At 47.1% G+C, this 26227-nt stretch overlaps 1 protein-coding gene across 3 annotated transcripts in view; it reads right to left on the bottom strand.

The window, feature by feature from the left end:
- slc25a16 (solute carrier family 25 member 16) overlaps nucleotides 1-26227 on the bottom strand; it is a 386688-nt gene that overhangs the window by 292537 nt on the left and 67924 nt on the right. For 2 of the 3 annotated variants that reach the window (XM_068002782.1, XM_068002781.1), the window contains exon 4: nucleotides 67-200. The exons of the other annotated variant lie outside the window; for it this stretch is intronic. In XM_068002782.1, the coding sequence (XP_067858883.1) occupies nucleotides 67-200 (134 nt within the window). The remainder of the gene's footprint in view (nucleotides 1-66; nucleotides 201-26227) is intronic. 3 annotated transcript variants of the gene reach the window in all.

Here is a 26227-nt window from a genome sequence, read left to right as displayed (position 1 = left end):
TTTATTGAAGATATTATATTTTAATAACGCTGTTAATATCAGTTGTATTGATTCAACTAACTTTACCTTTCTGTATCGGTCGAATGCAGTGAACTGAATGGCGCCATAAGGGAAGATCCTGACCATCATTGCTCCGTTACCTTTATACAATCCCAAGAAACCTTCTTTCTTTGGTACAGCACGGAGAGTAGAAAACACTCCTGTAAGGAAGATCCCAGTCGCAAATCAAGTTCAAAACAAATGGACTTTTAATTACAAGGCTGTTCCTGATCACCCCACATTCCTTAAGCCGGGTACCACTTATTACTCTTTGGAACTATTATATGCGCAGCACCACCCTTGGTGGGAGGATGTAATTACAGCGTGACAAGTTTACATAGGCACTCCACATTATAAATGTAAATGTAGAAATTCAGAAACTAAATACAAAAATAAGATCAGAATTTAAAAATTAGGACTGAATTATGTTTGTGTGTCCTGGTCCAATTATCTCCTGTCCTTTAATCCTGTATCACCTGAAAACTGGACCTGGTCTTGACTTCCTATGTGCAATGTCATGGAGATAGACCAGTGTCTTAACAAAAATCATATTTCTACACAGTTGGAGAGATGTTTCAGGAGGGAGGGCTTTAGATTCCTGGGGCATTGAGACCGGTTCTAGGGAAGGTGGGACCTGTACAAGGCAGACGGGTTGCAACTCAACAGGGCCGGGACCAATATCCTCGCGGGGAGGTTTGCGAGTGCTTTCGGGGAGGATTTAAACTAGCTTGGCAGGGGGATGGGAACCTGAGTGTGGATTCAGATGGGATAAAGTCAGAACTGGAAATGGAAGGCAGAAAATAAGTGAGTCTGGAAGGCAGAGGGAACAAAGGTTAGAAAATAAACAACAGAGTTTGGCAGTGTTTAAATGCATTTACCTCAATGCAAGGAATATTCAGATGAGCTGAGGACACAGAGAGACATGTGGCAGTATGATATCTTAACTATTACAGAAACATGGCTTAAAGATGGCCTAGCAAGCCATTCAGTTGTAAAATCTCGCTAAAAAAAGTCATGATGAGAATAAAACCGGACGGACCACCCAGCATCTGACCACTAGGCACCGGACACGACAAAGGCAAACCAAGCCCAGTCGACCTTGCAAAGTCCTCCTCACGAACATCTGGGGACTTGTGCCAAAATTGGGAGAGCTGTCCCACAGACTAGTCAAGCAACAGCCTGACATAGCCATACTCACAGAATCATACCTTTCAGCCAACGTCCCAGATTCTTCCATCACCATCCCTGGGTATGTCCTGTCCCACCGGCAGGACAGACCCACCAGAGGTGGCGGTACAGTGATATACAGTCAGGAGGGAGTGGCCCTGGGAGTCCTCAACATTGTCTCCAGACCCCATGAAATCTCATGGAATCAGGTTAAACATGGGCAAGGAAACCTCCTGCTGATTACCACCTACCGCCCTCCCTCAGCTGATGAATCAGTCCTCCTCCATGTTGAGCACCACTTGGAGGAATCAATGAGGGTAGCAAGGGCACAAAATGTACTCTGGGTGGGGGATTTCAATGTCCATCACTAAGAGTGGCTCGGTAGCACCACTACTGACCAAGCTGGCCGAGTCCTGAAGGACATAGCTGCCAGACTGGGCCTGCGGCAGGTGGTGAGCGAACCAACACGAGGCAAATACTTACTTGACCTTGACCTCGTCCTCACCAGTCTACCTGTCGCAAGTGTATCTGTCCATGACAGTATTGGTAGGAGTGACCACCGCACAGTCCTTGTGGAGATGAAGTCCCGACTTCGCACTGAGGACAACATCCGCACCTGGAATACTGCACACAGTTTTGGTGTCCACACTTAAGAAAAGACATACTTGCTCTCGAGGCAGTACAAAGAAGGTTCACTCGGTTAATCCCGGGGATGAGGGGGCGGACATACGAGGAGAGGTTGAGTAGATTGGGACTCTACTCATTGGAGTTCAGAAGAATGAGAGGCGATCTTATTGAAACACATAAGATTGTGAAGGGGCTTGATCGGGTGGATGCGGTAAGGATGTTCCCAAGGATGGGTGAAACTAGAACTAGGGGGCATAATCTTAGAATAAGGGGCTGCTCTTTCAAAACTGAGATGAGGAGAAACTTCTTCACTCAGAGGGTAGTAGGTCTGTGGAATTTGCTGCCCCAGGAAGCTGTGGAAGCTACATCATTAGATAAATTTAAAACAGAAATAGACAGTTTCCTAGAAGTAAAGGGAATTAGGGGTTATGGGCAGCGGGCAGGAAATTGGACATGAAGCTGAGTTCGGATCGGTCAATGCCCTGTGGGTGGCGGAGAGGGCCCAGGGGCTGAGTGGCCGGGTCCTGCTCCTACTTCTTGTGTTCTTTAGATTTGAGGTTAGGATCAGATCAGCCATGATCTTATTGAATGGCGGAGCAGGCTCGAGGGGCCGATTGGCCTACTCCTGCTCCTATTTCTTATGTTCTTATGTTCATCCAACATGTTGTGTGGCCCTATCACCGTATTAAATGGGATAGATTCAGAACGGATCTAGCAGCTCAAAACTGGGCATCCATGAGGCACTGTGGGCCATCAGCAGCAGCAGAATTGTATTCCAGCACAATCTGTAACCTCATGGCCCGGCATATTCCTCACTCGACCATTACAAACAAGCTAGGGGATCAACCCTGGTTCAATGAGGAGCGTAGAAGAGCATGCCAGGAGCAGCACCAGGCGTACCTAAAAATGAGGTGCCAACCTGGTGAAGCTACAACTCAGGACGACATGCATGCTAAACAGCGGAAGCAAAATGCTATGGACAGAGCTAAGCGATTCCACAACCAACGTATCAGATCAAAGCTCTGCAGTCCTGCCACATCCAGTCGTGAATGGTGGTGGACAATTAAACAACTAACGGGAGGAGGATGCTCTGTAAACAGCCCCACTCTCAATGATGGCGGAGTCCAGCACGTGAGTGCAAAAGACAAGGCTGAAGCGTTTGCAACCATCTTCAGTCAGAAGTGCCGAGTGGATGATCCATCTCGGCCTCCTCCCGATATCCCCACCATCACAGAAGCCAGTCTTCGGCCAATTCGATTCACTCCACGTGATATCAAGAAACGGTTGAGTGCACTGGATACAGCAAAGGCTATGGGCCTCGACAACATCCCAGCTGTAATGCTGAAGCCTTGTGCTCCAGAACTAGCTGCGCCTCTAGCCAAGCTGTTCCAGTACAGCTACAACACTGGCATCCACCCGACAATGTGGAAAATTGCCCTGGTATGTCCTGTCCACAAAAAGCAGGACAAATCCAATCTGGCCAATTACCACCCCATCAGTCTACTCTCAATCATCAGCAAAGTGATGGAAGGTGATGTCGACAGTGCTATCAAGCGGCACTTACTCACCAATAACCTGCTCACCGATGCTCAGTTTGGGTTCCACCAGGACCACCACCGGCGCACTGTGGCTGCAGTGTGTACCATCCACAAGATGCACTGCAGCAACTCGCCAAGGCTTCTTCCACAGCACCTCCCAAACCCGCGACCTCTACCACCTAGAAGGACAAGGGCAGCAGGTGCATGGGAACAACACCACCTGCACATTCCCCTCCAAGTCACACACCATCCCGACTTGGAAATATATCGCCGTTCCTTCATCGTCGCTGGGTCAAAATCCTGGAACTCCCTTCCGAGCAGCACTGTGGGAGAACCGTCACCACACGGACTGCAGCGGTTCAAGAAGGCAGCTCACCACCACCTTCTCAAGGGCAATTAGCGATGGGCAATAAATGCCGGCCTCGCCAGCGACGCCCACATCCCATGAATGAATAATAAAAAAAAAGTGGGGCAGGACTGACAGTCATCGTCCCTGGTTACAGAGTTTTCTGACGCAATAGAGAGGGAGATAAAAAAGGAGCGGTCGTGGCAATTTTAGTAAAGGAAACAATTACAGTTGTGAGGAGGGATGATATTTTAGAACGAGCATCAAATGAGGCCTTATGGGTTGAGCTAAAGAACAAAAAATGGGCAGTTACACTTCTGGGAGTGTACTATAGACCCCCAAACAGTCAGAGGGAGATAGAGGAGCAAATATGTCGGCAAATTTCTGAGAAGTGCAAAAACAATAGGGCAGTAATAGTAGGGGATTCTAACTGCCCGAATATTAACTGGGATAAAATCAGTGTAAAAGGTATAGAGGGTGCAGAATTCTTAAATTGCATACAGGAGAATTTTTTTAGCCAGTATGTAGCAAGCCCACCGAGACGGGGGGCAGTTCTGGATTTAGTTCTAGGAAATGAAGAGGGGCAGGTGGAAGAAGTATCAGTGGGAGAGCATTTTGGTGGCAGTGATCATAATACAGTTAGTTTTAGCATAGTTATGGAAAAGGACAAAGACAGAGCAGGAGTTAAAGTTGTCAACTGGGGAAAGGTCAGTTTTACTAAACTGAGAGGTGATTTAGCAAAAGTAAACTGGATTCAGCTACTTGAAGGTAAATCAGTGTCAGAGCAGTGGGAGACATTCAAAGGGGTGAATCAAGGGTTCAGGGTAAACATGTTCCCACAAGGAAAAAGGGAGGGGCTGCCAAATCTAGAGTCCCCTGGATGTCAAGGAGCATACAGGGTAAGATAAGGCAAAAAAGGGAAGCTTACGTCTGACACCGAGAACTCAATACTGCAGAAAGTCTAGAGGAGTATAGAAAGTGCAGGGGTGAAGTTAAAAAGGAAATTTGGAAAACAAAGAGAGAGCATGAAAAATACTGGCAAGTAAAATTAAGGAAAACCCCAAAGATGTTTTAGAAATACATGAAGAGCAAGAGGATAACTAAGGAAAGAGTCGGGCCTATTCGAGACCAAAAAGGTAAACTATGTGTGGAGGCGGAAGATGTGGGTCCGGTTCTTAATGAATACTTTGCATCTGTCTTCACAAAAGAGGGGGACGATGCAGAGATTGTAGTTAAGGAGGAGGAGTGTGAAATATTGGATGGGATAAACATAGTGAGAGAGGAAGTATTAAGAGGTTTAGCACCTTTGAAAGTAGATAAATCGACATGCCTGGATGAAATGTATCCCAGGCTGTTAGGAGAAGCCAGGGAGGAAATAGCAGAGGCTCTGACCATCATTTCCCAATCCTTCCTGACTACAGGCGTGGTGCTGGAGGATTGGAGGACTGCTAACGTTGCATCATTATTTAAAAAGGGAGAAAAGGACAGTCAGCCTAACCTCGGTGGTGGGCAAATTATTGGAACCAGCTCTGAGGGAGAGCATAAATCGTCCTTGAGGAAGGCACGAGTTAATCAAGGACAGTCAGCATGGATTTGTTAAGGGAAGGTCATGTCTCACTAACTTGATTGAATTTTTTGAGGAGGTAACAAGGAGGGTTGATGAGGGTAGTACGTTTGATGTAGTCTACATGGATTTTAGCCGGGCTTTTGACAAGGTCCCACATGGCAGACTGGTCAAAAAAGTAAAAGCCCATGGGATCCAAGGGAAAGTGGCAAGTTGGATCCAAAATTGGATCAGTGGCAGGAAGGAAAGGGTAATGGTCGACGGGTATTTTTGTGACTGGAAGGCTGTTTCCAGTGGGGGTCCGCAGGGCTCAATACTAGGTCCCATGCTTTTTGTGGTATATATTAATGATTTGGACTTAAATGTACGGGGCATGATTAAGAAGTTTGCAGATGATACAAAAATTGGCCGTGTGGTTGATAAGTGAGGAAGAAAGCTGTAGGCTGCAGGAAGCTCTGAATATTGGTGACGGAGAGGGTTCCTCTGGGGAGTGCAGCCAGAGTCAAGTCCACAGCACCATGGGTGGCTCAGCTGTACGGGGGTGGGGGAGGAGTAAGGTCAGGAGAGCAATAGTGATCGGGGATTCTATAGTTAGGGGAACAGTCGGGAGTTTCTGCGGCCGCAAACGTGATTCCAGGATGGTATGTTGCCTCCCTGGTGCCAGGGTCATGGATGTCACTGAGCGGCTGCAGAACATTCTGAAAGGGGAAGGTGAACAGCCAGAGGTCGTGGTCCATATCGGTACCAACAACATAGGTAGAAAGAGGCATGAGGTCCTGCAGGCAGATTTTAAGGAGCTAGGAAAGAGATTAACATGCAGGACCTCAAAGGTAGTAATCTCTGGATTACTCCCGGTGCCACACTAGTGAGAATAGAAATAGGAGGATAGAGCAGATGAATGCGTGGCTGGAGAGATGGTGCAGGAGGGAGGGCTTTAGATTCCTGGGGCATTGGGACCTGTTCTGGGGGAGGTGGGACCTGTACAGGCCGGACGGGTTGCACCTCAACGGAGCTGGGACCAATGTCCTCGCGGGAGGTTCACTAGTGCTGTTGAGGGGGGAGTAAACTAATTTGGCAGGGGGTGGGCACCAGGATGTAGCATTGGAAAAGAGAAACAAGGGACACAAAGGATCGGGAGAGAAAGATAGCATTAGAGCAAGAAATAGTGCAGTATTAGGTGGGGTCAGACTGAGAGAGTACAGGAAGTCTAAGACTGGTTTACAGTGCATGTGTGTAAACACACGAAGTGTGGTAAACAAGGTCGGTGAGCTGCAGGCGCAAATAGACACATGGGAATATGATGTCGTGGTGATAACGGAGACCTGGCTCAAAAAAGGGCAGGATTGGGTAATAAATATTCCTGGATACAAGGTGTTCAGGAAAGATGGGAAGGAAAGAAAGGAGGGGGGGCGGGGTGGCAGTATTGATTAAAGAGAATATTGCAGTGCTGGAGAGAGAGGATGTCCTGGAGGGGTCAAGGACAGAATCTGTTTGGTTAGAGTTAAGAAACAATAGAGGTGCCATTACACTACTGGGTATATTCTATAGGCCACCAACTGGTGGGAAGGATATAGAGGAGCAAATTTGTAGAGAAATTACAGAGGTGCAAAAGCTATAGAGTAGTGATAATGGGAGACTTCAGCTACCCTAATATAGACTGGGATAGTAATAATATAAGGGGCACAGAGGGGGAGGAATTTTTGAAGTGTGTTCAGGATAACTTTCTTAACCAGTATGTTTCCGGCCCAGTGAGGAAGGAGGCATTGCTGGACTTGGTTCTGGGGAATGAGGTGGGCCAAGTGGAGCAAATGTCAGTGGGAGAACATTTAGGGAAGAGCGATCATAGTATCATAAGGTTTAGAATAGCTATGGAAAAGGACATGGACCACTCTAAAGTAAAAATATTCAATTGGAGGAGGGCCAATTTCAGTGGGATGAGAACAGATCTGTCCCGGGTAAATTGGAATCAAAGGTCGGCAGGCAAAACTGTAATTGAGCAATGGGCGGCCTTTAAGGAGGAGATGGTTCGGGTACAGTCTAGGTACATTCCCACGAGGGGGAAAGGGAGGGTAACTAAAGCCAGGATGACAAAAGAGATAGAGTAAGATGAAATGTAAAAAAGGGGTGTATGACAGATGTCAGGTTGATAACGCAAGAACCAGGCAGAATATAGAAAGTTCAGAGAGGAAGTGAAAGAGGAAATACGAGGGGCAGAGAGAGAGTATGAGAATAGACTGGCGGCCAACATAAAAGGGAATCCAAAAGTCTTCGACAGGCGTATAAACAGTAAACGGGTAGAAAGAGGAGGGGGTGGGCTGATTAGGGACCATAAAGGAGATCTACTCATGGAGGCAGAGGGCTTAGCCGAGGTAATAAATGAGTACTTTGAATCTGTTTTTACCAAGGAGGAAGATGCTGCCAGAGTCTCAGTAACGGAAGATATAGTTGCGATACTGGATGGGTTAAAAATCAATAAAGAGGCACTAGATGGGCTCGCTGTACTTAAAGTAGATAAGTCACCCGGTCCGGATGGGATGCATCCTAGGTTGCTGAGGGAAGGGTGGAAATTACGGAGGTACTGGCCATAATCTTCCAAACATCCTTGGATACGGGGGTGGTGCCAGAGGACTGGAGAATTGCGAACGCTACACCCTTGTTCAAAAAAAAGGTGTAAGGATAAACCCAGCAACTATAGGCCAGTCAGTTTCACCTTGGTGGTGGGGAAAGTTTTAGAAACAATAATCGGGGACAGGATTAACAGTCACTTGGGCGAGTGTGGTTTGATTAGGGAAAGCCAGCATTGATTTGTTAAAGGCAAATCGTCTTTAACTAACTCGTTCGAGTTTTTTGATGAGGTAAGAGAGGGTAGATGAGGGCAATGCAGTTGTGGTGTATATGGCCTTTCAAAAGGGGTTAGATAAAGTGCCGCATGTTAGGCTTGTCATCAAGATTGCAGCCCATGGAATAAAGGGGGCAGTAACAACATGGATACATTTGTAAACAATTTTACAACACCAAGTTATAGTCCAACAATTTTATTTTAAAATTCACAAGCTTTCGGAGGCTTCCTCCTTCCTCAGGTGAATGTCAAGAAATCCTCGAACCTCTCGCATTTATAAATGACAGAACAATACCTGGTGATTACAGATAGTCTTTTCAACTGCCCGTTGCCAAGGCAACCAAAGTTTTCAGACAGATAGGTGTTGCCTACAGGGCCACCGAATGTACAAACGGCCAGAACAAAAAAAAAGAGAGAGGCAGAAACATCCGGAAGGAAAAGACAGCAATTGACCCGTTATATTAAAAATAGATAACTTTTGTTCGCTGGTGGGGTAACGTGTAGCGTGACATGAACCCAAGATCCCGGTTGAGGCCGTCTTCATGGGTGCGGAACTTGGCTATCAATTTCTGCTCTACGATTTTGCGTTGTCGTATGTCTCGAAGGCCGCCTTGGAGTACGCTTACCCGAAGGTCGGTGGCTGAATGTCCTTGACTGCTGAAGTGTTCCCCGACTGGGAGAGAACCCTCCTGTCTGGCGATTGTTGCGCGGTGTCCGTTCATCCGTTGTCGCAGACGCTGCGAAAGCGGATGAACGGACACCGCGCAACAATCGCCAGACAGGAGGGTTCTCTCCCAGTCGGGGAACACTTCAGCAGTCAAGGACATTTAGCCACCGACCTTCAGGTAAGCGTACTCCAAGGCGGCCTTCGAGACACACGACAACGCAAAATCGTAGAGCAGAAATTGATAGCCAAGTTCCGCACCCATGAGGACAGCCTCAACCGGGATCTTGGGTTCATGTCACGCTACACGTAACCCCACCAGCGAACAAAAGTTATCTATTTTTAATATAACGGGTCAATTGCTGTCTTTTCCTTCCGGATGTTTCTGCCTCTCTCTGTTTTTTTTTGTTCTGGCCGTTTGTATATTCGGTGGCCTCTGTAGGTAACACCTATCTGTCTGAAAACTTTGGTTGCCTTGGCAACGGGCAGTTGAAAAGACTATCTGTAATCACCAGGTATTGTTCTGTGATTTATAAATGCGAGAGGTTCGAGGATTTCTTGACATTCACCTGAGGAAGGAGGAAGCCTCCGAAAGCTTGTGAATTTTAAAATAAAATTGTTGGACTATAACTTGGTGTTGTAAAATTGTTTACAATTGTCAACCCCAGTCCATCACCGGCATCTCCACAACATGGATACAGAGTTGACTAAGTGACAGGAAACAGATAGTAGTGGTGAATGGTTGTTTTTCGGACTGGAAGGAGGTGTACAGTGGTGTTCCCCATGGGTCGGTGCTGGGACCGCTGCTTTTCTTGATTTATATTAATTTTTTTTTATTCGTTCATGGGATGTGGGCGTCGCTGGTGAGGCCGGCATTCATTGCCCATCCCTAATTGCCCTTGAGAAGGTGGTGGTGAGCCGCCTTCTTGAACCGCTGCAGTCCACGTGGTGAAGGTTCTCCCACAGTGCTGTTAAGAAGGGAGTTCCAGGATTTTGACCTCGTGACGACGAAGGAACGGCGATATATTTCCAAGTCGGGATGGTGTGCGACTTGGAGGGGAACGTGCAGGTGGTGTTGTTCCCATGTGCCTGCTGCTCTTGTCCTTCTAGGTGGTAGAGGTCGCGGGTTTGGGAGGTGCTGTCGTAGAAGCCTTGGCGAGTTGCTGCAATGCATCCTGTGGATGGTGCACACTGCAGCTACCGTGAGCCGGTGGTGAAGGGAGTGAATGTTTCGGGTGGTGGATGGGGTGCCAATCAAGCGGGCTGCTTTGTCCTGGATGGTGTTGAGTTTCTTGAGTGTTGTTGGAGCTGCACTCATCCAGGCAAGTTGAGAGTATTCCATCACACTCCTGACTTGTGCTTGCAGATGGTGGAAAGGCTTTGGGGAGTCAGGAGGTGAGTCACTCGCTGCAGAATACACAGCCTCTGACCTGCTCTTGTAGCCACAGTATTTATATGGCTGGTCCAGTTAAGTTTCTGGTCAATGGTGACCCCCAGGATGTTGATGTGGGGGATTCGGCAATGGTAATGCCGTTGAATGTCAAGGGGAGGTGGTTAGACTCTCTCTTGTGGGAGGTGGTCATTGCCTGGCACTTGTCTGGCGCGAATGTTACTTGCCACTTATCAGCCCAAGCCTGGATGTTGTCCAGGTCTTGCTGCATGCGGGCTCGGACTGCTTCGTTATTTGAGGGGTTGCGAATGGAACTGAATACTGTGCAATCATCAGCGAACATCCCCATTTCTGACCTTATGATGAAGGGAAGGTCATTGATGAAGCAGCTGAAGATGGTTGGGCCTAGGACACTGTCTCGAGGAACTCCTGCAGCAATGTCCTGGGGCTGAGATGATTGGCCTCCAACAACCACTACCATCTTCCTTTGTGCTAGGTATGACTCCAGCCACTGGAGAGTTTTCCCCGATTCCCATTGACTTCAATTTTACTAATGCTTCCTGGTGCCACACTCGGTCAAATGCTGCCTTGATGTCAAGGGCAGTCACTCTCACCTCACCTCTGGAATTCAGCTCTTTTGTCCATGTTTGGACCAAGGCTGTAATGAGGTCTGGAGCCGAGTGGTCCTGGCGGAATCCAAACTGATTATCGGTGAGCAGGTTATTGGTGAGTAAGTGCCGCTTGATAGCAATGTCGATGACACCTTCCATCACTTTGCTGATGATTGAGAGTAGACTGATGGGGCCGGATTGGATTTGTCCTGCTTTTTGTGGACAGAACATACCTGGGCAATTTTCCAAATTGTCGGGTAGATGCCAGTGTTGTAGCTGAACTGGAACAGCTTGGAACAGAATATATATTAATGACCTGGACTTGGGTGTACAGGGCACAATTTCCAAATCTGTGCATGTCCACAGATCCCTGAAGGTAGCAGGACAGGTAGATAAGGTGATTAAGAAGGCATATGGGATACTTTCCTTTATTAGCCGAGGCACAGGATATAACAGCAGGGATGTTATGCTGGAACTATATAAAACACTCGTTAGGCCACAGCTTGAGTACTGTGTACAGTTCTGGTCACCACATTAAAGGAAAGATGTGATTGCACTGGAGAGGGTACAGAGGAGATTTACAAGGATGTTGCCAAGAGTGGAGAATTATGGCTATGAGGAAAGATTGGATAGGCTGGGGTTGTTTTCTTTGGAACAGAGGAGGCTGAGGGGTGATTTAATTGAGGTGCATAAAATTATGAGGTGCCTAGATAGAGTGGATAGGGAGGACCTATTTCCCTTAGCAGAGAGGTCAATAACCAGGGGGCATAGATTTAAAATAATTGGTAGAAGGATTAGAGGAGAGCTGAGGAAAATAATTTTCACCCAGAGGGTGGTGGGAGTCTGGAACTCACTGCCTGAAAGGGTGGTAGAGGCAGAAACCCTCAACTCATTTAAAAAGTATCTGGATGTGCACCTGAAGAGCCGTAACCTACAGGGCTACGGACCAAGTGCTGGAAAACGGAATTATGCTGGGTAGCTCTCTTTCAACCGGCACAGACATAATGGGCTGAATAGCCTCCTTCTGTGCTGTAAACTTTCTATGTTTCTATGTTACGTGAACTTCCTGTCGACATAACTTGTCTTGTGGTCACATTTCTTTTACAATTATTTTTAAATCAACTTTTTCCCAATGTTCAAATTTATAACTTGGTCGAAATTAGTCCTGGTTGCACCTGATTTCCGGACGGAAAACGGGGGCACACAGGACCAATTTTGAGGCGCTATGTCCCACGTCCGAGCAGCACTGGCATTACTAGCGCAGGCATATTGGCTAAGGCATTTTGCAGGAGTCCCGGGCAGCGTTGGGCCCAGACATATTCCAACATTGCTGGTCGATCAGCGGCCCCTTTTGCGGTCAACTAATGGAAGGGAATTTTAAATTAAATCCCCCGACTCCAGGGTACTCGTGATTAGCTCCGCACCCCCGCCCCGGCAGGATAATAACTCCCCCCCCCCCCCCCCCGACTGGGTAATTACTCCCCCCCTCTCGCAGGGTAATTATTCCCCCCCCCCCGACTGGGTAATTATTCCCCCCTTCTTGCAGGGTAATTATTCTCTCCCCCCTGCAGGGTAATTATCCCCCCCCAACTGGGATTTATTCCCACACCGCGGGGTCGGGGGGAGATTGCGGGTCAGTGGGTGATCAGGAATCAGAGGGAGAACAGGGGTCGGGATGATCGGGGTCAGGGTTCGGGGTGATCGAATTGGGGTGATAAAGGTCGGGGGTGATCGGGTTCGGGGGGTGATCGGGGTCGGGAGGTGATTGGGGGTCAGGGGTTGATCAGGGGTCATCGGAGAGGTTGAGGTCAGGGTGATCGGAGTCGGTTGGGTGATCGCGGCGAGATCGGGGTCGGGGGTGATCGGGGTCGGGGGTGATCGGGGCGAGATCGGGGTCGGGGGTGATCGGGGTCAGGGGGTGATCGGGGGTCGATCAGGATCGGGGGTGATTGGGGGTCGGGGGTGATTGGTGTCGGGGGGTGATCGGGGTCAGGGGAAGATCTGTGCCCGGAGGGCAGAGGTCACGGTTCTCAGGGCTGGTGGTGTTCGGGGTGATGATTGTGGAAAGTAACGGACCTTTATTTTATTGATGCAATGTTTAGAGTTGGTTTCCCAGCCCTGGCTGCATCGGGGCAAACCAATGATGGAGCAGGGACCTGAAGCATAGAAACATAGGAACAGGAGGAGGCCATTCAGCCCCCCGAGCCTGTTCCGATATCCAGTGAGATCATGGCTGATCTGTGACCTAACTCCATCCACCCGCCTTGGCTCCATGTCCCTTAATACCCTCGGTTAGCAAAAATCTATCAATCTCAGATTTAAAATTATTAATTGAGCGAGCATCTACTGCTTTTTGTGGGAGAGAGTTCCACACTTCCACCTCCCTTTGTGTGAAGAAGTGTTTCCTAATTTCTCTCCTGAATGGCCTGGCTCTGATTTTAAGGTTATGTCCCCCAGTCCCAGACTCCCCCACCAGCGGGAAAAGTTTCTCTCTATCAACCCTTTCAATTCCTTTCAAAATCCTCAACCTAATTACCCCTTAACCTTCGATATTCCAGGAAATGTAAGCCTAGTTTATGTAATCTCTCCTCTTAATCTAACCCTTGGAGCCCTGATAACATTCTGGTGAATCTGCACTGCACTCATTCCAAGGCCAAAATATCCTTTCTGAGGTGTGGTCCAGAACTGAACACAGTAGTCCAGGTGTGGTCTAACCAGGGCTTTGTATATCTGTAGAAAAACTTTGCCCCTTTATATTCTAGCCCTCTAGCTGTAACATTCCATTAGCCTTTTTGATTATTTTTTGTAGCTGACCTCTACATTTTAGTGATTTGTGTACATGGACCCCTAAGTCTCTTTGGACCTCCACTATTTCTAGCTTTTCACCATTTAAATAATAATCGGATCAATCCTTTTTTGGTCCAAAATGGATGAACTCACACTTACCTGTGTTGACATCCATCTGCCACAGTTTTGCCCAGTGCATGGCCCATCCTGGATTGCCTCAGGGCATGGCCCATCCTGGATTGCCTCAGGGCATGGCCCATCCTGGATTGCCCCAGTGCATGGCCCATCCTGGATTGCCTCAGGGCATGGCCCATCCTGGATTGCCCCAGTGCATGGCGCATCCTGGATCGCCCCAGTGCATGGCCCATCCTGGATCGCCCCAGTGCATGGCCCATCATCACCTGGATTGCCCCAGTGCATGGCCCATCCTGGATTGCCCCAGTGCATGGCCCATCCTGGATTGCCCCAGTGCATGGCCCATCCTCACCTGGATTGCCCCAGTGCATGGCCCATCCTCGCCTGGATTGCCCTAGTGCATGGTGCATCCTTGCTTGGATTGCCCCAGTGCATGGCCCATCCTCACCTGGATTGCCCCAGTGCATGGCACATCCTTGCCTGGATTGCCCCAGTGCATGGCCCATCCTCACCTAGATTGCCCCAGTGCATGGCACATCCTTGCCTGGATTGCCCCAATGCATGGCGCATCCTCACCTGGATTGCCCCAGTGCATGGCCCATCCTCACCTGGATTGCCCCAGTGCATGGTGCATCCTTGCCTGGATTGCCCCAGTGCATGGCCCATCCTTGCCTGGATTGCCCCAGTGCATGGCCCATCCTGGATTGCCCCAGGGCATGGCGCATCCTGGATTGCCCCAGGGCATGGTGCATCCTTGCCTGGATTGCCCCAGGGCATGGTGCATCCTTGCCTGGATTGCCCCAGTGCATGGCCCATCCTTGCCTGGATTGTCCCAGTGCATGGCCCATCCTGGATTGCCCCAGTGCATGGCCCATCCTGGATTGCCCCAGTGCATGGCCCACCTTCGCTTGTCACAGCCACATCATCTGTTTCCAGAGGAGAGTTACTGTTAGAGAGCACCAGGGATGACAGTTCCTGTCCCACTACCCAACCAAATCTATCAATGTCTCTTTGTAATTTTATGCTTCCATCTACACTACTTACTAAACCACCAATCTTTGTGTCATTGGTAAACTTGGATATGCAAATGGCCTAACCCCTGTTTCAAGCGTGGGTAAAGGTGCCTCTTGTTTGTCCTTCCCCAACATGGCGGTGGACGCTTCCACTTGGAAGTGTGCGTGCGCTTCATGTCCACCATTTTGGAGCCTTAGGGAACCTATTTTTCAGGCGCTATTGCTTGGCCCAATTTAACCCCTGTCATACTGTAATTGCACAATTTGGCCACCAGCTACCTTCATGCCCAGTGCAGAGAGAGCTAGGAAGAAAACCAAAAAAGAAAAAAAAGAGGGAAAGGGGGAATGCATGTAATTTAATTGAAGGGGGTCTGTCTTTGCCTTTTTTTTCTGCTTAAGGTTATATATTTTTAAATCAGACAAGCTTAAAACTTTAAAACTGCACGAGGATGGAATACTTTTTGCGTTGTAGAAGTTGTGAGACATTTCTCGAAGTTGTGGGTCTCCAGAAAGGGGGCCAGAAGTCGTGGTCAGGTAGTGGGACAGGAACTGTCATCCTTGGTGCTCTCCAACAGTGACTCTCCTCTGGAAAGAGATGATGTGGCTGTGACAAGCGAAGGTGGGCCATGCACTGGGGCAATCCAGGATGGGCCATGCACTGGGGCAATCCAGGTGAGGATGGGCCATGCACTGAGACAATCCAGGTGAGGATGGGCCATGCACTGGGGCAATCCAGGTGAGGATGGGCCATGCACTGGGGCAATCCAGGTGAGGATGGGTCATGCACTGGGGCAATCCAGGATGGGCCATGCACTGGGGCAATCCAGATGAGGATGAGCCATGCACTGGGGCAATCCAGGATGGTCATGCACTGGGGCAATCCAGGCGAGGATGGGCCATGCACGGGGGCAATCCAGGATGGGCCATGCACTGGGGCAATCCAGGATGGGCCATGCACTGGGGCAATCCAGGATGGGCCATGTACTGGGACAATCCAGGCGAGGATGGGCCATGTACTGGGGCAATCCAGGATGGGCCATGCACTGGGGCAATCCAGGATGGGCCATGTACTGGGGCAATCCAGGTGAGGATGGGCCATGCACTGGGGCAATGCAGGTGAGGATGTGCCATGCACTGGGGCAATCCCGATGAGGATGGGCCATGCACTGGGGCAATCCAGGTGAGGATGGGCCATGGACTGGGGCAATCCGGGATGGGCCATGCACTGGGGCAATCCAGGCAAGGATGGGCCATGCACGGGGGCAATCCAGGATGGGCCATGCACTGGGGCAATCCAGGCAAGGATCGGCCATGCATGGGGGCAATCCAGGATGGGCCATGCACTGGGGCAATCCAGGATGGGCCATGCACTGGGGCAATCCAGGCGAGGATGGGCCATGCACTGGGGCAATCCAGCAGCCTGTCAGGGAAGGAGAGAAAAGAGAAAGAGGAACAGACAAGTTTTGGTATTAGGGGTTATTCGGTTTACAGGTAGAATTCTGTGCAAACCGGACCCAGAAAAACAAAGGACCTCGAGTGTAGTATTTTCTGAAATGCTACCCAGGCCACATGCTAGCGAGGAGAGACGGAGGGTAATTAGGCACTGCAACTTGGCTAAGGCTGTGGTGTAAGGAATCTGGGCTTCGGTTCCTCAAACAGTGGAATATACAGAGTGGATAGGCTCCATCTGAACAAAAGTGGGCTCGAGGTGTGGGCAGGCAGGATAGATAGAATGAAGGGGGAGTGGTTAAATTAGATGCAAGGGTGCTTGCCATAGGTATAAGAGAGCACCTGTACCGATTGAAAAAAACCCGCGACCTCTACCAGCTAGGACAAGAGCAGCAGGCACATGGGAACAACACTACCTTCACGTTCCCCTCCAAGTCACACACCATCCCAACATCGTTGCTGGGTCAAAATCCTGGAACTCCCTACCTAACAGCACCGTGGGAGAACTTTCACCACATGGACTGCAGCGGTTCAGGATGGGGGCTCATCACCGCCTTCTCAAGGGCAAGTAGGGATGGGCAATAAATGCTGGCCTTGCCAGCGATGCCCATGTCCCATGAACGAATGAAAAAAAACCTTTAGGTGTACCAGTGAAAACACAAATCAAAATTTAATAAGTCTAATTCCAATAGTGGGAGCAAAACAAAATAAAAATGTTAATAATGCAAATGAGAAAGGTACAAAGCACTGAAGTTCTGCTTCATTAATGCAAGAAGTCTGACAAATAGGAAGTGTGAACTGGATGGTCTTTCAAAGGTGGAATGATTGGACATCATTAGCATCACAGAGACTTGGTGGAACAATTCCAATCAGTGGGATACGGATGTGGATGCATATAAATTGTTTAGAAGAGACCGTATCAGGAGAAAAGGTGGTGGTGTGGAGTATATATAAACTCCAGTATTGAGGCACAAGTGAGAGAGGATATAAAACAGAAAAGGGCAGATAAAGAATCACTTTGGATGCAATGAATAGACGGTGATAGAGGTAAACTAATACTGGGGGTGTGCTACAGACCTCAGACCAGGGTGAAAGCCTTGATCTGGAACTGTGGAACGAGATAAGGAAGGAGTTGTGAGGGTTTAACTACAGTAATTGGAGATTTCAACTTACCAGAAATTGTTTGGGACAATAATGTCTCTACTGGTATGACGGGGAAGGGATTTCAAGAGTTACTGTGTACAGTTCTGGTCACCCTATTATAGAAAGGACATTATTAAACTAGAAAGAGTGCAGAAAAGATTTACTAGGATGCTACCGGGACTTGATGGTTTGACTTATAGGGAGAGGTTAGACAGACTGCGACTTTTTTCCCTGGAGAGTAGGAGGTTAAGGGGTGATCTTATAGAAGTCTATAAAATAATGAGGGGCATAGATAAGGTAGATAGTCAAAATCTTTTCCCAAAGGTAGGGGAGTCTATAACGAGGGGGCATAGATTTAAGGTGAGAGGGGAGAGATACAAAAGGGTCCAGAGGGGCAATTTTTTCACTCAAAGGGTGGTGAGTGTCTGGAATGAGCTGCCAGAGGCAATAGTAGAGGCGGGTACAATTTTGTCTTTTAAAAAGCATTTGGACAGTTACATGGGTAAGATGCGTCAATGCCAGATTCATCAGCCGCACTCAGAAGACAGTCCAGAATGTCACCCGAGCACAACGCAACGCCATCAACGCTCTCAAGACCAACCGCAACATCGTCATCAAACCAGCGGACAAAGGAGGAGCCATAGTCATACAGAACAGAACAGACTATTGCAAAGAAGCATACCGACAACTGGACAACCAGGAACACTACAGACGGTTACCCGCAGATCCGACCAAAGAACACACCCACCAGCTCAACAAACTGATCAAGACCTTCGATCCAGACCTTCAAAGCATCCTACGCATTCTCATCCCACGTAATCCCCGCGTGGGAGACTTCTACTGCCTCCCAAAGATACACAAAGCCAACACACCCGGACGTCCCATCGTATCAGGCAACGGAACCCTGTGTGAGAACCTCTCTGGATACATCGAGGGCATCCTGAAACCCATCGTACAGGGAACCCCCAGCTTCTGTCGTGACACTACAGACTTCCTACAAAAACTCAGTACCCACGGAACAGTTGAACCAGGAACACTTCTCACCACGATGGACGTCTCGGCACTATACACCAGTATCCCCCACGATGACGGCATCGCTGCGACAGCATCAATACTCAACACCAACAACAGCCAATCTCCGGAAGCCATCCTACAACTCATCCGCTTCATCCTGGATCACAATGTCTTCACCTTCGATAACCAGTTCTTTACCCAAACACACGGAACAGCCATGGGGACCAAATTCGCACCCCAATACGCCAACATTTTCATGCACAAGTTCGAGCAGGACTTCTTCACTGCACAAGACCTCCAACCAACACTATACACCAGATACATCGACGACATTTTCTTTCTATGGACCCACGGCAAGGAATCACTAAAGAGACTACACGATAACATCAACAAGTTCCATCCCACCATCAAGCTCACCATGGACTACTCCTCAGAATCAGTTTCTTTCTTGGACACACGAATCTCCATCAAAGACGGGCACCTCAGCACCTCACTCTACCGCAAGCCCACGGACAACCTCACGATGCTCCACTTTTCCAGCTTCCACCCTAACCACGTCAAAGAGGCCATCCCCTATGGACAGGCCCTGCGAATACACAGGGTCTGCTCAGACGAGGAGGAACGCGATGGACACCTACAGACGCTGAAAGACGCCCTAGTAAGAACGGGATATGACGCTCGACTCATCGATCGACAGTTCCGACGGGCCACAGCAAAAAATCGCATAGACCTCCTCAGGAGACTAACACGGGACGCAACCAACAGAGTACCCTTTGTCGTCCAGTACTTCCCCGGAGCGGAGAAACTACGCCATGTTCTCCGCAGCCTTCAACATGTCATCAATGAGGACAAACACCTCGCTATGGCCATCCCCACACCTCCACTACTCGCCTTTAAACAGCCACCCAACCTCAAACAGACCATCGTTCGCAGCAAACTACCTAGCTTTCAAGAGAACAGCGTCCACGACGCCACACAACCCTGCCACGGTAACCTCTGCAAGACATGCCAGATCATCGACACAGATACCACCATCACACGAGATGACACCACCCACCAGGTGCATGGTTCATACTCCTGTGACTCAGCCAACGTTGTCTACCTCATACGTTGCAGGAAAGGATGCCCCAGAGCATGGTACATTGGCGAGACCATGCAGACGCTGCGACAACGGATGAACGGACACCGCGCAACAATCGCCAAACAGGAGGGTTCCCTCCCAGTCGGGGAACACTTCAGCAGTCATGGACATTCATCCACCGACCTTCGGGTAAGCGTACTCCAAGGCGGCCTTCGAGACACACGACAACGCAAAATCGTCGAGCAGAAATTGATAGCCAAGTTCCGCACCCATGAGGACGGCCTCAACCGGGATCTTGGGTTCATGTCACGCTACACGTTACCCCACCAGCGAACAAATGTTATCTGTTTTTAATATAATGGGTCATTTGCTGGCTCTCTCTGCCTTCCGGATGTTTCTGCCTCTCTCTGTGTTTTTTTTTCTCTGTTTTTTTTTTCCCTGTTTGTTTTTTTGTTGAATGTGTATTCGGAGGTTCTGCAGGTAACACCTCTCTGTCTGAACACGGTGATTGCCTTGGCAACGGGCAGTTGCAGGGGCAGTCTGTAAACACCATGTATTATTGTTCAATATGTATAAATGCGTAGGCTTCAAGGAGATCTTGAAACATTTGCCTGAGGAAGGAGAAAATCTCCGAAAGCTTGTGAATTTAAAATAAAATTGCTGGACTATAACTTGGTGTTGTAAAATTGTTTACAAAAGATGGGTATAGAGGGATATGGGCCAAGTGCAGGAAATTGGGACTAGCTTAGTGGTATAAACTGGGCGACATGGACATGTTGGGCCGAAGGGCCTGTTTCCATGTTGTAACTTCTATGATTCTATGATTAATGGGAAGACCATTTTAATCACCAGTGATCATAACATGGCCACATTTGACATTATAAGAATTGGAGAGGTGATAAAAAAACCCTAACAAAAATGTCAATTTTACGACACCAATTTTAAGCGCCGAGAAGTTTTGTCAGAGTGGGCCTGGAAGGTTTGAACAGGGCTGGGAGAGTGGAGAAACTATGGAGTTCTTTCAAGGAAGTAATTCTGAATGCAGTGGACCAATTTGCACCCATTCAAGGCTTAAAGTCACTCCTGTCTGGTTAAATGGGACTACCAAGCAACTCACAAAGAAGAAATAAAATAATTTACAGCCATGAAAGAAAATGGCCTAGAATTAAAACAGATTCAATACCAAGTGGCATTCCTGGGATGTAAAAAGGGCATCAGAATGACAAAGATAAATTTTGAATTGAATACGGAAAGAGAAGTGAAGGAAAACAATGAAAAGTGTTTCAGTTATATTAAGAGAAAAAGAAAAAGGGATTGAGGGGGGCTCCTGAAAGTGGGATCGGGTGAGGGCATCACAACTGATACTACACAGGCTGCAGTTTTTACTGAGGAGGAGACAGGTAACTTATTTGATCGGGAAAGGGAACGAGAGGGTGTTTCAGAGGTAAGTTGTGATCTATTCACATCACTATCAGCCTGGTTGTCGAACAGCTGTGCAAACTGAAGGCAAATAAATCTCAGGGGCTGGATAAGATAAATCCGAAGATTCTAAAGGAAATAAGGGAGGAAATTGCAGAAACTCTGGCACAAATCTTCCAGAAATCACTGGATATTGGAAAGGAGCCTGGGGTCTGGAGAAGGGAGTTGTTAATCCTATTTTTAAAAAATGTGGCAAAAGTGACCCAGGAAACTAGAGACAGTGAGTTTGAAGTCCATTATGGATAAAGTTATGGAAACTCTTATTAAAGATAAGATCATGGAGCATCTGGATAGAAATAAAATCATATAAGATAGTCAATATGGGGTCATGAAGGGGAGAACTTGCCAATCTAACTTACTGATTTACTTTGAAGGTGTGACAAAGGAGCTTGAGAAGGGTAAGGCATTGGATGTGGTTACTTGGATTACAGTAAGGCCTTTGATACAGTTCCTCTGGAAAGGCTGGTACTGAAATAAAGAAAGCGGGTGTAAGTGCAGGAGTACCAGGTAGAATAGGCTTAGTAAGCTTTTAAAATATATATCAACACATTAGTACTCATTCTGCAACTGCAATGCAAGGTCAGGCCTGGAGCAGTGTACACATTACCTCATTAACCATCCATGAGAAGAAATAAGAAATGTAGTAAATCAGTCGAGGAAACTGTAGGGAGGTAACAGTATTGAAGGGGCTTGTGTTATGTATGGATTCTCAATAGTGAGTACAATGAACAAGAAACAGATGTTATTGTGCAGACTCGTTGAAGGGAGATTAACCAGAAGTAGTTAGAACGTGTTGATATAACGGCATTACGTTAGGAGGACGTAATTAAACATATAAAAGATACAGACACTTGGGGACTATTGATCCTAGTTTTGCTGAGGCGAGTGTAAGCAGTCAAGACGACATGCTTGCGATCCTGAAGGAGTCCTTGGAATGTAAGTCACGTTATAATTGGTACCTATATAGGAACAGGAGGAGGCCATTCAGCCCCTTGAGCCTATTCCGCCACTCAACTAGATCATGGCTGCCCTGTATCTTAACTCCATCTACCCGCCCTAGTTCTGTAACCCTTAATACCCTTGCCTAACAAAAATCTATCAATCTCAGTTTTGAAATTTTCAATTGACCCCCAGACTCAATAGCTTTTTGGGGGAGAGAGTTCCAGATTTCCACTACTTTTTGTGTAAAAAAGTACTTCCTGACATCACCCCTAAACGGCCTAGCTCTAATTTTAAGGTTATGCCCCTTGTTCTGGACTTACCCCACCAGAGGAAATAGTTTCTCTCTATCGACCCTATCAAATCCTTTAATCATCTTAAACACCTCAATTAGGTCATCCCTTAATCTTCTATACTCCAGGGACTTGTGCTTCATTGGCTGTGAAGTGCTTTGGGAGGTTCTGAGGTCGTGAAAGGCACTATAGAAATGCAAGTCTTTCTTCTTTCCAAGGGAATACAAGCCTAGTTTATGCAACTGTCCTCATAATTTAACCCTTTTAGCCCCAATGTCATCCTGGTAAATCTGCACTACATCCCCTCTAAGGCCAATATATCCTTTCTGAGGTGCGATGCCCAGAACTGAACACAGTTCTCTAAATGGGGTCTAACCAGAGCTTTATATAACTGTAACATAACTTCCACCCCTTCCAGCGCCCTTGAGATAAAGGCCAACATTCCATTAGCCTTTTAAATTATTTTTTGTACCTGTCCACTAGCTTTTAGTGATTTCTGTACTTAGACCCCTAAATCTCTCTGCTCCTCCACTGTTACTAGCTTCTCATCATTTAGAAAATACTCTGATCGATCTTTCTTAGGTCCAAAGTGGATGACCTCACACTTTCCCATGTTAAACTCTGCCCCTGTTTTGCCCAATCACTTAATCCATCAATGTCTCTTTGCAACTATCTGCTCCCGTCTACACTATTTACTCTGTCACCTAACTTAGTGTCATCAGCAAACTTGGATATATGGCTCTTTATTCACAGAATCATAGAAAGGTTTCCTTTATCTAAGCCATTTGTAAATATAGTGAAAAGCTGAGGCCTCACTACTGATCCCTGAGGGACACCACCAGTCACACCCTGCCAATTTGAGCACATACCCATTATCACTACTCTCTGTCTCCTACCTCCTAATCAATTCCCCACTCAAGCCAATACGTTGCCTCCAATTCCATGAGCTCTCATTTTTGTTAACAGTCTTTTATGTGCAACTTTGTTGAATGCCTTCTGGAAGTCCATATAAATAACATCCACACACACTCCCTAGAATCATAGAAATTTATGACACAGGAGGCCATTCAGCCCACTGTGTCTGTACCGGCCGAAAAAGAGCGACCGTGCCTAATCCCACTTTCGAAACACTTGGTCCGAGTACTTTTTAAATGTTATCTTATCCACCACGTTAGTTACCTCCTCAAAAAATTCAACTAGGTTTGTTAGACGTGACTTACCCGTTACAAATGGGATGACTAAAAATGTAGAGATTAAAATGAAACAGAATAAGGTGGCTTATGACAAATATAAGGTTCATAACACAGTACGGAACCAGGCTAAATACAGAAAGTACAGAGGAGATCTAAAAAAGGGAATAAGAGGGACAAAGAGAGAGTGTGAGAATAGATTAGCAGCTAACATAAAAGGGAACCTAAAAGTCTTTTATAAACATATAAATAGTAAAAGGGTAGTCAAAGGAAGGGTAGGACCGATTAGGAACAAAAAAGGAGATCATCTTGTGGAGGCAGAGGGCATGGCTGAGGCACTAAATGAATACTTTACATCAGTCTTCACTACAGAAGAGGATACTGCAATTGTAGCAGTAAAGGAGGAGGTGGTAGCGATATTGAATAGGATAAAAATAAAGAGGAGGTATTTAGAAGATTGGCAGTACTCAAAGTAGAAAAGTCACCCGGTCTGGATGGGATGCCTCCTAGGTTACTGAAGGAAGGGGGGAAATTGCAGAGGCTCTGGCCACAATCTTCCAATCCTCCTCAGATATGGGGACAGTGCCAGAGAACTGGAGGATTGCAAATGTTACACCCCTGTTCAAAAAAGGGGAGAGGGATAAACCTGGCAATTACAGGCCAGTCAGCCTAACATTGGTGGTGGGGAAACTTTTAGAGACAATAATCCAGGATAAAATAAATTGGCACTTGGAAAAGTCTGGGCTAATAAATGAAAGTCAGCAGGGATTTATTAAAGGAAAATCATGCTTCACTAACTTGATTGAGTTCTTTGATGAAGTAACGGAGAGGGTTGATGAGGGTAGTGTGGGTTGATGTTGTGTAGATGGACTTTCAAAAGGCATTTGATAAAGTACCACATAATAGACTTGATGGCAAAATTAAAGCCCATGGGATTAAAGGGACAGTGGGCAGCGTGGATACAAAATTGGCCACGGGACAGAAAGCAGAGAGTAGTGGTGAACGGTTGTTTTTCAGACTGGAGGGAAGTTTACAGTTGTGTTCCCCAGGGGTCAGTATTAGGACCACTGCTCTTTTTGATATATATTAATGACCTGGACTTGGGTATAGAGGGTATAATTTCAAAGTTTGAAGATGACATAAAACTCAGAAATGTAGAAGACAATGTGGAGGATATTAACAGACTTCAGGAGGACACAGACAGGCTGGTGAAATGGGCAGATGAAATTTAACACAGAAAATTGTGAAGTGGTGCATTTTGGTTGGAAGAATGAGGAGAAGCAATATAAACTAAATGGTAAAATGTTAAAGGGGGTGCAGGAACAGGGAGACCTGGGGGAGCACATACACAAATCTTTGAAGGTGGCAGGACAAGTTGAGAAGGTTATTAAAAAGCAAATGGGATCCTGGGCTTTATTATTAGAGGCATATAATACAAAAGCAAGGAAGTTATGTTAAATCTTTATAAAACACTGCCTCAGCTGGATTCTGGGCACCACACTTTAGGAAGGATGTCAAGGCCTGAGAGAGGGTGCAGAAGAGATTGACTAGAATGGTATCAGGGACGAAGGACTTCAGTTATGTGGATAGATTGGAGAAGCTGGGGTTGTTCTCCTTAGGGCAGAGAAGGTTAATAGGAGATTTGATAGAGGTTTTCAAAATTATGAATGGTTTTGATAGAGAAACACTGTTTCCAATGGCAGAAAGGTCGGTAACCAGAGGACACAGATTGATGATTGATAAAAAGAACCAGAGATGACATGAGGAAACATTTTTTTGATGCAGCGAGTTGTTATGATCTGGAATGCGCCGCCTGAAAGCAGATTCAATAGTAACTTTCAAAAGGGAATTGGATAAATAATTGAAGGGAAAAAATTTGCAGGGCTATGGAGAAAGAGCAGGGGAATGGGACTAATTGGATAGCTCTTTCAAAGAGCCGGCACAGGCATGATGGGCCAAATGGCCTTCTTCTGTGCTGTAACATGCTATGCTGTAAATCCACGCTGGCTCTGTCTGATCAGTTCATATTTGTCCAAGTGCTCAGTCACTCTGTCCCTAATAACAGATTCTAGTAACTTCCCCACAACAGATGTTAGACTAACAGGCCTATAATTTCCTACTTTATCTCTCTAGCCCTTCTTAAATAGTGGAGTGACATTGGCAACTTTCCAATCCAAGGGGACAATTCCTGAATCGTGAGAGTTTTGGAAGATCATGACTAAAGCATCTACAATTGCCTCACCTATTTCTTTTAATATCCTGGGGTGAATACCATTGGGTCCTAGAGATTTGTCGACCTTTAGTCTTATTAGTTCCTCCATTACTATTTTTTAACTTATATTTAATCTAGTAAGTTCTTCCCCTTGATTTATTTTTACTTTTCCTCTTATCTCTGGTACTTTATCCTCATCCTCTGCTGTGAAGACCGATAAAAAGTAAGTATTTAGCCAGTCTGCCATTTCCTGATTTTCAATTCCAGTATCATCTGTGTTTGTCTTTAAGGGGCCCACATTACTCTTAACCACCCTTTTTCACTTAATATACTTGTAAAAACCTTTAGTGTTGTCCTTGATATCCCTCGCAAGTTTTTTCTCATATTCCCTTTTTGCAGCTCTTACCACTTTCTTTCTATCCCTTTGCTGCATTTTCTGTCTCTCCCAGTCCGTGGGATCGCCACTGTTCTTTGCCTTCATGCCCGCCAGACAAATGCCAGGCAATGACCATCTCCAACAAGAGAGTGTCTAACCAGCTCCCCTTGACATTCAAGGGCATTACCATCGCCGAATCCCCCACCATCAACATCCTGGGGGGGTCACCATTGACCAGAAACTTAACTGGACCAGCCATATAAATACTGGACTTCAGTAGGAGTTCCTCAGGGCAGTGTCTTAGGCCCAATCATCTTCAGCTGCTTCATCA

Source organism: Heptranchias perlo, chromosome 21, assembly GCF_035084215.1.
Source record: "Heptranchias perlo isolate sHepPer1 chromosome 21, sHepPer1.hap1, whole genome shotgun sequence".
NCBI classification, from domain to species: Eukaryota; Metazoa; Chordata; class Chondrichthyes; order Hexanchiformes; family Hexanchidae; genus Heptranchias; species Heptranchias perlo.
The sequence above is the reverse complement of the archived record's forward strand: the minus strand, read 5'-3'. Positions and strand labels throughout refer to the sequence as shown.